The sequence below is a fragment of the Sipha flava genome, unplaced genomic scaffold (genome assembly GCF_003268045.1).
Source record: "Sipha flava isolate LNK unplaced genomic scaffold, YSA_version1 224_pilon_pilon, whole genome shotgun sequence".
In the NCBI taxonomy this organism is placed as follows: Eukaryota; Metazoa; Arthropoda; class Insecta; order Hemiptera; family Aphididae; genus Sipha; species Sipha flava.
Window position 1 is genome coordinate 24,063 of NW_020272857.1, and position 13,000 is coordinate 37,062.

At 30.8% G+C, this 13,000-nt stretch overlaps 1 protein-coding gene across 1 annotated transcript in view; it reads right to left on the bottom strand.

Annotated features, from left to right (window-relative positions):
- Positions 1-5,651: 5,651 nt before the first annotated feature.
- Positions 5,652-13,000, bottom strand: part of LOC112683341 — a 143,899-nt gene continuing 136,550 nt past the window's right edge. Inside the window, exon 6 of the mRNA XM_025554347.1 lies at positions 5,652-6,500. Within this exon, the coding sequence (XP_025410132.1) occupies positions 6,089-6,500 (412 nt within the window). The 3' untranslated portion in view covers positions 5,652-6,088. The remainder of the gene's footprint in view (positions 6,501-13,000) is intronic.

Sequence of the window (13,000 nt, forward strand, 5' to 3'; positions counted from 1 at the left end):
TTATATTTTTGTTTGGTAAGCCGTACTCTAATTCACTACCCAACGAAATTAATACAGATACATCAAGTTAATATGTTTATAAAAGGCATACTTTTTTAATTATTTAGCATTTTGCGTTTCAAAAAAAAAAAAAAAAATTAGTCCTGTTGGTAAACACAAGTTTACATTATTAATATTACGTTAGCCTATACTCAAATATATTGTTATAATATTTATATCATTTTGTGTTGCAATATATTATTATTATAATGAGTAAGGTCGTTATGACCTTCAACATTCGAAGACTAGAAGGAAGGAAAGCCACGGAAGAAGAAGTAAAGAAAATCAAGAAGCAATCCAATGACATACGGAATACACAATTCGCGGAGGTTGAGAAAGGAGCATGTCCATTGGACAAGAACGCTCATCCGGGACCTGGACTAATGGGTTAAGCGTAAACATGGTGACATGACGTACATGCTTACCCAGATGATGTCTGGATATAGATGCTTCAACAAGTATCTGGCTCGCATTTCTTATCTCTTATTTTCTTCAAATTGCGACCATTGTCAGGAAGCGGGGGAGGAAAATGATGCAGTTCACACGATCCTGAGATATCCTGCATAGCAAAAAAAACGAGAAAAATTGATGATAAAGATTGAGCAAGTCGACCAGGCCAACATAGTGGCAAAAATGTTGGAAAACCGTGATAACTGGGAAGCCGTAGAAAACTTTGCAGAGGAAGTTATGAAGAACAAGGAGGATGCCGAACGAATGCGTCAAGGAATAGTTGAAAGATTTTAAAGTTAGTTAAAATTACTTTTATAGACCGAAGGCCGACCATAGGGATTAGAGGCCCCTTATATTTGTGAAAAATATTGTTTTCTGTAAGGGCTCGTTAATGGAACATGTCCTAGAAACGACTCAAGTTGTTTTGTATAACCTTTAATAAATAATGGGACTCGGGCGGTCGTAATGAGAAAGCAGCTCCCACCCATGTCCCGTTGAAAAAAAAAAAAAAAAAGATGGTTAAAATATTCAAACCGAAAACAAATACTATAAACATAATAATAATGTTATAAAAATATTTTAGTTCGTTCGTTGAGTTATATTTTCTTCTTTCAAATATGGTTTACAATTTTGTGACTTGTTTGTGACATGTATCATTAAAAAAATATACCAAAAAATATTATCTTTCATAAATATTTTAATTGAATATGATACATATAAGATTGATTAAGTATTCATTAAATTAGAGTCATTAAAAAAAAATATTGATAGCAAACATTATTTTCGATTTCATCAAAAAGTTAAAATGCTCTAAATTATTAAAACGCATACTCAGTCAGAAATTATTTTTTTTAATTAAGTGTTAAATTAAACAAACCAAAAACTAATATTGAAAATTGTATTAATTTTTTAATAATAAGTATTTTGTTAGATGTTTGAAAAGTGACAAATTCCTTTTTTAAATTATAATATCAGAAGATCGAAAATTTCTATAGATTTTTGTTAAATATAATTAAAATATAAATATATAGACGGTTCAGATATTGTTGAAAAAACACTATATAAATATAAATATATACGATGTTATTATTTTAAAACGATTTATATATTTTTTAAATATGTATTCTACAGTCTTATAAATGTTTGTAGTTCGATATTATAGTTCTGCTGAACTATTAAGTAAACCGTTTAAGTGAAATTTTTGATCTAGAATGTGGTATTTTTACTAACATCAAGCACATGCGTATATTCTAAAATCAATGATGAGTAGGTACTAATGAAAACATGTTTTCGTGTATGGCTTGTATCGATTTGTTTTGATTTTGAACTAATGAATGCTGCCGAATCGATATATGAATGCATGCAAAATAAGTAAAATCGTATCTGAATTAAGAATACAGAAATCAGTAATTGATTATCCGTTGATATTTATGCAAAAGGTTTTCAATTTCCTACAGCAGTCACAAAACGGTGACGTTTAATTGAACGGAGAAGGTATTAACTGTAAAACGAGGACTTGAATACGTTTACACCGCATCAACGACCCGTACGAAGGATTTGTGTAATGGATTAAAATCACGTAACTAATCCTCACGGACTACGTAGCGGATGTAATGGAAGAAGCAATATGTGGATAGGGTAGGGGTGAGTTAGGACTTAAGCCGATCGTTGTCCAAAAAAATAAATAAATATAATTACAGCCTATCAGCAACGAATGGCGTATTAAAATCATCAATTTAATCAATGATTAATTAATTTTATTGAATTACTGTTTACACACATCCAGTGGGGTAGGTTGAATAGTACCGTATTTAGAGGGGTGTATATACATTATAAAGTTAATGATTTAATGTTGAAATGGACGTTTTCTGCAATAGACACCATATGGATGTGGTGGAATTTTTATTGCCTTCAGAAATAATATTATATGATACTGAAATTTACTCTCTCTGTGAGATTTTTTTCGCGTACGTCGTTCCAGCCAAATTATTCGCTCGTCTTACTGCAGAGAAAACATCACTCTGTACATGTATTACGATTATGATTACAAATAATTTAGTCGTTCTATATGAAAACGAAATTCAATCTCTCTTAACGAACACTTGATTGGAATAAAATATTATTTCAATACGAATAATACTCGTAAATCATCGATTAATTTCATTTTTCAGAAATACAATGCAATTATAAACTAGTAAGTTAATTCTAGACCAGCATAAATATGTATTCATTTATTTCAATCGAAAGGTTTTCAGACGCACGTACTTATTCAAAAAGTTATTATATTTATTTTTACTTCGACGCGATTTGAAGGAGTGTGATAAAAATATGATTTTATTGATTTATATAGAAGTATTAATCACGATTCTAAATATTTTAAATTTACACTTATTATTATTATAATTATTTTTTAGTTTGATAATTCATGATGAATAACCATCATAATACTTTTTTGAATTGTTATAATTTGAATGGTACCGAACAAAAATTATTGAAAACTTTGAAATTTGTAAAGGACCATATGGAATAAAATGTTATCTAATGTTCGATTCATAAAATAATAATGATAATTATATTGTAGAGACAATGAGCCACATAATATTTTAGTAATATATCCACAACTCGTAGAGGAGTAAATTATTTCATACGATGTTTTTCACGTAATGATGGAACAAAATATTTTACAATAAAACAACGTATTTTTATAATACGTTGCACGAAGTTATTCAAGTAGAAAACAATTATTGAACAATAACGAGGATATACATATTGTAAAACAAAGATAATTTAATTAAAATAATATCCGATATTGTTAGAGTTTTTAAACTGATGAGTAATTTGCAATATTATTTAAATTGTCTATACGCAAGTGTGTTAAAAATATCACTAAAATAAGAGAACGGGCCCATGTAGAGTTGAGCGCGGAAGAATGAAATAAGTAAATATAATTGTAAAAAAGATTCACCATTTATACGCTTTTCGGTGATTTCTCAATCATTATGCACAAAAAAATTGTTATGATGTCTATATACAGTAGAACCGCATTAATTCGGATTAATTGAGACTCTAGATTGTCCGAATTGATGAAAGTCCGGATTAAATAAAATAACCAAAAATCGTATTTTATAAATTTAATAAAATTCTACTAAATATAATATTATACAAGATACAATCCAATAAAATATTAGACCTAAAACAAATCGTTATAAAGTACATTCAACCATTAAATATTAAAGCACAAAGTAATTTACCACACTTGACATGCTTACTGATTTGAAGAAACTACTAATACTTTGTTGTTTTCTTTTCAAGGTGATTTCTGAAATGAATAATTCACGCTGGTTTGGTTAGGTTAGATGCTCATAATACGCAGACATGTTTCTATCGTTATTATTTTCATCGTATATAATGACAATTTTTAGATGACCTTAATTTCAGTAAGTCTCGGCTTATGGTTGACATTATCAAATGTTTCATTCTAATCATATTCATCCGTTCCAGAGCTTTCTACAACCATTATACTTTCTACAATCTCCTTCTCCGATAAACCACATTTATGGGAAATTTGTAGAACTCGTTTTCAGGTTTATGTTAGTTCACGGATTAAACTAGCGTAATTTACTGTCCGAACTAATGGGGTCCGGATTAATGAAATTTTACTGTACGTTCTTATAGAAAATGTGACTGTGAAATGTTTATAAAACCTATGCTGGAAATCGGTTACACTACGTAGAGAGAACTTAACAATATTTTTCCCTTTCCACAATAACGTTGCACCGCAATGTTCTTGTACCGGCTAAAACCATGCCCATGTAATGGTCAGTTGTTCGATCAAGTGTGTCTACGCGTGAACCGCAAGTGAACCCATTCATCAATGGCTCTACGCTCACACGCAGTCATCCTATGTCAGCTTGTCGTAGTACGCTGATCAAAATGTGCAAAGTGTTCAAATACAATATATTTACAAGATGATATCGTTGTGGAGAAGTAATCGAATACTATTTGAGGTCGCTTAACCTCTCTATCATTCTTTCATCCAGAACGAATTTTTTTTAAATTATCCACGTACCAGCCACTAGTGTATCGGTCCGATTCCGAGAACAGTGTAACGTTTTTCAATAGGCCCCCACAGACTTAAAAATCAAAAAAAAAAAAAAAAAAAAAATCAGAAATACAGTACCACACGAATAAAAAATATTTTGCTCGAAAAAGTAGAACGAGACAACCATTCAATCCTAATGTTTTGTACAATTTTTTATTTTATCTTTTTGACCGAAGGTTTTCTGACTACAGTAATACGTATACAGCATCGCGTGGACGAGGAATCGCCACATTTAAGTGGTTGTACGATGTGTTGGGAAATATTCGCGAAACGAACAATTCGAATAAGTAAGTGTATAGGAAACAACTACGACGGTAACTGGGTCCAAAGTGTGGACCTAACCTAACCTAATCGGTAATGTAACCGTGAGGTAGAAATCCATCTCATTCCAGCAAGTCTCTTCCTGTTTCCGTGCAATGCGTCAGAATTTGGGGCGGCACCGGGAACGTATTTAGGGAGGAGAAAAAATATAAAATAAACGCTTAACGCACGTAAAACGTGTTTGTTCACACGTGTACATGAGGATAATATCATTGTTAATAATACCGTAAATATCGTCCAATAATAATAATAATAATAATAATAATAATAATAATAATTAAAGACCGGATATAACTGCACTAAAAAGATGGTAAAATTACATAGTAAAATCATATCAAATATATTCATTAATTATTCACTTAAATAATATTATGGATATTAATATAATATTTACAAAATATATCATTTTTCTGAATTAAAATTTATAATTATATACATCTCTAAATTGTGTCCTTGAAAATTGTATCCTCTGTTACTTAAAGTATGTCTATACAATAAAAAAGTACGTTCAACGTCTATACTTGTTATCGATGCATATTTAAAATAATTTAAAAATGTTGGTGTTATATCTAAATTACAATTTTGATTTCCTGTCATAATCTCGGATTAAGTTTTAATAGTTTTATATCATTAATTTTTTTCTAAGACATATTTTAATTTATCTTATCGGGAATATTTATCGAAATATTATCAATTTCACTCTAAATATGATTAAATTATTAAGTAATTGACTATTTGATTCTTCTAAACTTTTGAGTTTTATGGATACCTCTGATAAATATAATTTTTAAAAATGCTAAATTTCATTTAACTACATGTAAACATGTACGTTGTAGTTGTATTTTTATCGTGAAATTACTTTAGAAATAATAATCTGTATATACTATCACGTGAAGTATACAAAAATTGCGAAATCGTTTAATTAAACAGGAAGACTGTAAGGAATCCGATTCGTATACGTATTTGATCAGATTTGATTTACCTGGTTGTCGATAAAAAGTTGCAATATCTATTAAATCCGGTCTTTAATAATAATAATAATAATAATAACGATGATTATAATAGTAATGTTGAATCGCGTTTTGCTTGTCCGTCGCGAGACGCGTCGTCACCGCGGACCACGGTGGTACGCGTCACGACGAACAGCCACCGCCGTCTCCGGTTCCGTGGCCGCAGTCACGCGGTGGCCGCGGCCATGGACACGAACTCGGTCATCAGATCCAGATCTGCTGCGCTGCGGCCGCGTTCCTCGGAGTAGTGGCACCGGTCGACGACGACCGACGGCGACGGGGGCCGAGGTCCGGTCGGTCGTCCCGCGACGGTCGTCGTCAGGACACGGAATTTGCATTTTCTCCGTGCACGGTCCTCCGGCTGCCGGCGCTGCTCGCGTTGCTGCTGCCCGTCACCGTGTCCACCGCCGCCGCCGCCGCCGCCGCCGTCGTGTTGAAGCTGAAGCTGCTGGTGCTCGCCTCGCCGACGCTGCTGTCGGACCCGTGCTTTCTCGACTGCCTCCAGTGGGCCGCCGGAACTCTCAAGTGACCGCTCCCGTTGTCGGCGCACAGGTGGTTCAAAGGTATGCAAACGGTGCCTGCGAACACGCGTGCGCCGTACGCGTTATCAGAGGTGTGGAGTTTACCAGTAAAAATTTTTTGGTAAATTTACCGGTAAAATTTACGTAAATTCACGTGGAATTCGGTAAATTAGTAAATTTTGAAAAAAAATTTTTTTTTAAATTTTTATTCAATTTTTAAATACAGCTTACGTACTGAATTTCTTACGTTCTTCAACATTTTTTACGAAGTCTTAAAACGTAGGATGAATGTTTTTTTTTTCCTTTTTACCTACCAACCTATCCAACATGTGTAAATGTAACACACTATAACAAAGTCGCATAGAACAAGTAACGACAGAACGAGAATGTAAAATATTATCAGTGTTTACTTTTAAATTTATGTATATATAGATTATAATATACAGTAGATTATTGGAGGGTGTACGGGGGTATACAGCGTATACTCAATACGCTATTTTTATCCATGGCGTATAGCTTATGAGAAATTGATGATACGCGGGTATACGGCCGTACATAGCTTATAGTAGCTTGTAATTTAACAAATAACTACATAATACCTTTACTAACCTAACTTGTGGTTATATTTATGACGTGATTCGGTATCGGATATATAAGTATTATTTTTTTTTATTTTTTTTTTAATGAAAAATTCAAATTTGTTATCATTTAACAACAAGTTCCTGTTATCAGTCATAATTAAAGATGTGTAGTTCATGAGTGAGTTTTTTTTTGGTTCCTACCATATGATTGTTACTATATGAAATAAGGCGTATACCCATGATTTATTTTAGCAATACATCACTGATAATAAACTAAAATACTGAATACAGTGTCTGCATTTTATTGTCGTATAGGCTACGCTGATTATTAGGTCCTAGTTTTAGAAACGGGGGAGAAAAAAAAAGGGCTACGCTGATTATCTAAATAAAACCACGGTTGTAGGTATACATATATCTATATATGAGTATATTCTCTACAACAATGAATAAAACGTATTCCGCTAGTAAACACATTTAAAATAAGGGGTCACTCAATTTTTTTCAATGATGAAAAAAAATATCGGGTAAAAAAATACTTGGTAAAATTTACGTAAATTTATCTTTACCTGTAGATTTTACCGGGTAAATTTACTGAGTTCATATCTCTACGCATTATACACTTGTTACTGGTACACGATGGGAGCGCGCGCGAAACGGGAACCGATAAGATTTCAAACCGAGTTCAACCCCTATCGAACATGTTTCAAACCTGCTTCAGCAACTAGAGCCCAAATATTGGGTGTGCTGAAAATAAAATTATATGGTGTTTAACTGTAATGACTATGGATTATGAAGATCTGAAAAAAAAAAACAGGAGCGCTACTTTTGAATACAGGGGTGATAAAAATCTTATTTGTTATTTAATCTCTAACCTCCCTAGTTGTGCCTACGCATTTAGGTACTCGTTGAACATCTAGAATAGTGATTACGAAAAAGGTAGTTCAATGGTTAATCGGATCGATTCACTCGTATATAAATCCATCACGGCATCACCCACCGCCCTAAGACTATTGTCATGACCGGAATTAAAGTTCTGAGTTGGGCGCCACTGTACGTATAGGTAACGTTGAAGAGTTCAAAAAGCATTCGGTCATTGTTATAGAGTCCTGACAATGAAAATGTTTCGTATGTCATATGGTTAAATAAACGGTATATTGTTGTTCGAAGAGGTGGGGGGGGGGGTTGGAACCGTTTTCCGTCAAAATGAACGTTTCTTTTTCCGCCAACGGGTCCGGTAGTACACTATTCCCTGAGGCCATCGGTTTAAACTTTGAAGAATATCGAGACGTACGAATGGTTTCAATCGATCGACGTCGAACGGGTTCCCCCCTTCCTTTCCCGTAAATCGATGGGATTTGTTTTACGATTTAAAACCGTACCCTGATGATAACTGACAACTTAACAGTCCCTCGGTGCAGTGATACGCACGTTACAACCGAAACGTATTTTAAGGTGAAATCTAGCGTCTATGACTGACGATCGACAGATGTATACATATTTACATATTTTATTTTTAACGAAAATAGCAATGGTTTGCGAATACTCGATAAGAAAATGTATCACTATAAATTTTTAGAGTATTATACGAAATACAACAGTTCACTATATAGCTTAACGTTCTACATCCAATATGATTGATTTCAAATATACGTGATTGTAAAAAAAAAAATATATTCTACTGATGACAAAAATAGTGTACCGGTTAAAAACGGACATCATAGATTTATAAGTAATAAATAAAAAAATATTTTAATTGTATCTATTTAAAAAAAAGGAGGAATTGATTTAGAATTTGCTAACTATTGAAAAGTAGGTTTACTGTCTAAAAATCTAGGGTATTATCAAATAAAACAATTTTTAAAATATTAAGCAGATGAATAAGTTTTTAAAATTAAAGCGTGTAATGTTTACCTGAAGATATAACTTATTTTAAATATGCGGTAATAGTTTCTTGTCAATGGCGCACAGAAGATTTTTGACAAGGGTGTCGAAAATATATATTTCAAGGTACCCATCCACCCCCACCAGTAAAATCTGAGTTTAAGGCAGTTTTGTGGTTTTGGTTTTTTCTTACTAAGTTAATAACATTTTTTTTTTTTTAAATAAACCTTATATTAATTATTTTTCAATTATCTGGGTATTAATTTATAAATTTGTATAGCATAATTTTTAGGATTGGGCCCTACTACTTATTCTCATGTGACGCTTTAGTTCTAGAGTAAACATAATTAGTATGTTGATTTGGATAGCTGAAAAATTGGTTAGTATTAAATTAAACAAATATTCATACAAGTTCGCACAGAATTAGCCATCCACTAATTATCGGTAGGGTGTTAGTCGACACCCCTAACCATCTCTCTGTGTGGCACTGTCTCTTGTGATATAGAAATAATTTTTTTTAAGTATATATATGTATATATATATATATGCTACGTGACAACCGTAAAAGGTTAGTTTTTAAAAATCTGGAAACAAATTTTGTAACTTTGTTTTAGTATTTGTTCCAAAATTAATAATTTTTGGTTTTAACCCTGAATTTTTATAGTTGAGTTATAATAACTTATTCTGTAATCTTCAAATAATAGTTAATAGTAATAATTTATGCGTTGTAACATATTTGTAATGATATTTTTAGTTCATAATAAAGAATCTTTTTCGAATCTTTTATGCATATTTTTAAATTTTCTTGTAAATAAATATGTGCATTTTCAATAATATTTTTTACATAAAAATCCGGGCTTGAGTTATTATGTAACATATATCGAATGCGGTGCTTCAGTGGTATAACAAAATTCCATGTTTGATGGACGCTATTTTAGGCAATTTGGTATCCTAGTAAATTAATTATCAACTTTTTGTATTAACAAAATAATAACAATGTATAATAATAATATTTAATAACATATTTTTCGAAATTTAACATTTTATGGGATAACGAGAGATTCTTGGTTTGTAGACAAGCCTTTAGATATATTTGTTACGGTAATAGTACAAATACTGGTGAAACCTAGGATTTACCGGTAAATCCTAGGTTTTACCTACTGTAGAAAAATTATTAATTGGAAAAAATATATAATTTCGAACTTTTAAAATCATTGATTATTAATCTTATGATTTACCAAAACTCGTTGGTAAAAGCCCGAATTGCTAAAATCATTCGGTGTTTAACCATGCAGTAATGTGTATCCTAGGATTTACCGGTAAATCCTAGGTTTCACTGGTATTCGTACAATTACCGTAACATATATATACCTTTTTTAATAAGCTATATATTACTCTCGAAGGATACGGTTGTTCAGGATTGGTCATGGGTCATCTAAAAGTTATTGAACGTATACCGTGTATCGATCCAAATGTATGGCGAAGAATTTCGATGCCTTGGTTTACTATTTATCACCGGTTTATCAGCAAACACCGTGTCACAGCCGAGATAGGAACTTCCAAAGACGAAATATTGCTCTTTCCCGTGGAAACGAATAGTTCTAAGCTTGACGTATAACGGTAAGCCAAGGAAAAACTTCACCATATTCTTATTTGATCGATTAACGGACGGAAACAACGATTCAAATAGGTCGATACGAGAAATTAAATTTTTTCCATCATATTTCTATAAATTATATTTTTGTTTACAGTACGTGGAAATATTATTTCAAGAAAAATCAACAGCGTGGCGAGTATAGATTTTAAGACTATACAGAATATTATTGATTTCATTTAAAATATGTACCTTGATTTGTCTTTTGCACTGAAAGATGTCATAATGTGTTTACTCGTCATGTCAAATTGTCGAGTCTGTGCGATGATAAATTTGTCTTGATGCGCATTAGGTTATTACGGTAGATAAATAATAATTATTGAGATTATTCTTCTTATCGGGGCACATATTTTACGTGTCATTCAAGCAGGGCTTAAAGTGGGGGTGAAGGTTGCCAAGTACTAGGTCCCTTATCTCTTATAGCGCTAACAAATTGTTTTTTTTCAATATCACGGAAAACCTCATTGAAACGTTAACTCTTTGATGAAAATAGTCACCAATATTAAAAATGTTTTATTTTATTTTATAAATATCAATAATTACATCTCGTCGGCGGAAACCCGTATCTGAAGAACAGTGTTATATAAACAATATAGTAAAGTCATATTAATTATATATAATATATTCTATAATTTATTATTTATTTATTTATTTACAGAATATAAGCCGTGAGGCATTATAATTATAAGTACATGTAAATATTACTAATTATTAACTGTAAAATAGTTAAAAATAATATAGGGACTATAGTTTATCTTGCATTTTTTATTTTGTAGTCAGTAAAAATTTCCTCTGGGAAAAGGTCCACGTACACAAAGATCTTTATAAAAAAATGACTAATTACTAATATTGCCACAGGCAAATGTAATGATTGTATTTAAAGTACATAAAAGAAAATAAGTTTAATTTTATTAATTAATTAAAATAATAATTATTAATAATTATACATAAATTATCATATAATAATGATTTTTATTTAACGGTTTTTACATCATAAAATTTAAAAAAATTTGTATTGAATTTAAATCAGTGATGAGAGATAAATTGAGAACTTTTTTGTAAACTATTGTTCAAACAATATAAAAATTGATTCAAAATAATTATTATTCATATTTTTATTTATTGTTCATAATTTTTATACTTATTTATAATAATTTATTATTTTAATATTGCTCTAATAACAATATGAATTATATTCTCAAATCAGTTTTATTTATTTTACTACTATATGTAAATTTACATGTTTACCTGTATTTAGATATATTTGTAAGCGAGCAATTTTGTATATAGGCATTTTTATGTTTGGAAACTTTTTACCCTGAATGATATTGAAATCCTTACCTAGAATTGGTTTTTTATTTTGCATACGAGTAAAAATAATATTGAAGCTATTAACCGATCACGACGTATCACGTAATTATAATATACGTAAAAGATTAAACGATTCACTGGTTATTAGTTGTTAATGAAATGTAGTACGAGTGTGTACTGAAAACTAGAAGGTGAAACTTCCGGTGCCACGACGAAACGGATTTAATAGCCGGAAGTATATATTTTCAAGTTTGTTTTTAATTAGGGTCTTAAAAAAAAAAAATTGCAATTTTCAGTACTATACACATTTTGCATGTGGGACTGGGAGAGGAATGTGATAAGCTAATCTTGAATTACGGTTAAAAAATTTCCGAAGATGTGTATAGACATCTCTTAGATAATGTTTTTTTTTTTTAAATATAATAACAATGTTTAAACATATTAATTACCAGTTGTATTCGTATCCATGAAAGTTTATCTATATTTACAGATGAATCCACTATATCGAGGTATTTTTATGGATAATTATTACAGTTTTTTTATATGTTCGGTTCGTTCAAGAAACGTTTATTCTTCTTTCGATGTAATATACCTACAGAGGTTGAGCAAGTGGAACAATTCTTTGACTCGACAAATTATGTTTAATTATGGTACGTTTTGTAATTTTATGTATTATGCTTGTACTTCTATACAGTTTCTAAACATTTTTCAGTAGATATAAAAAAAAGTTTACGTTCAGTTAAAATTTAATCGCAAATATGAGTTATATGAGTATGACCTAACTTAATTTTTAATTCATAAATATTCAACATATTATACGAATAACCAAATTTTACGTATATACGTATTTATTTGCTAATTGATATCATAGACTACTACAGATACTTGTAAAAAATTTTATTTTTTTACTACACATTTAGAGGACTGAATACCAGAATACTGAAAACATAATTATTTGAATAATCTTCAAGTTATGTATTTATTTAAATTATTAAAAGTGTACTTAAATTAATAAATTAAGAATTAACCATAATTATATCACAAATATCAACATTTTATACACAAATTTAAATATAATTTTTTTTACAAAGGCAGTTTTGACGTCATCAGAAATATTTTTAATTAATTCT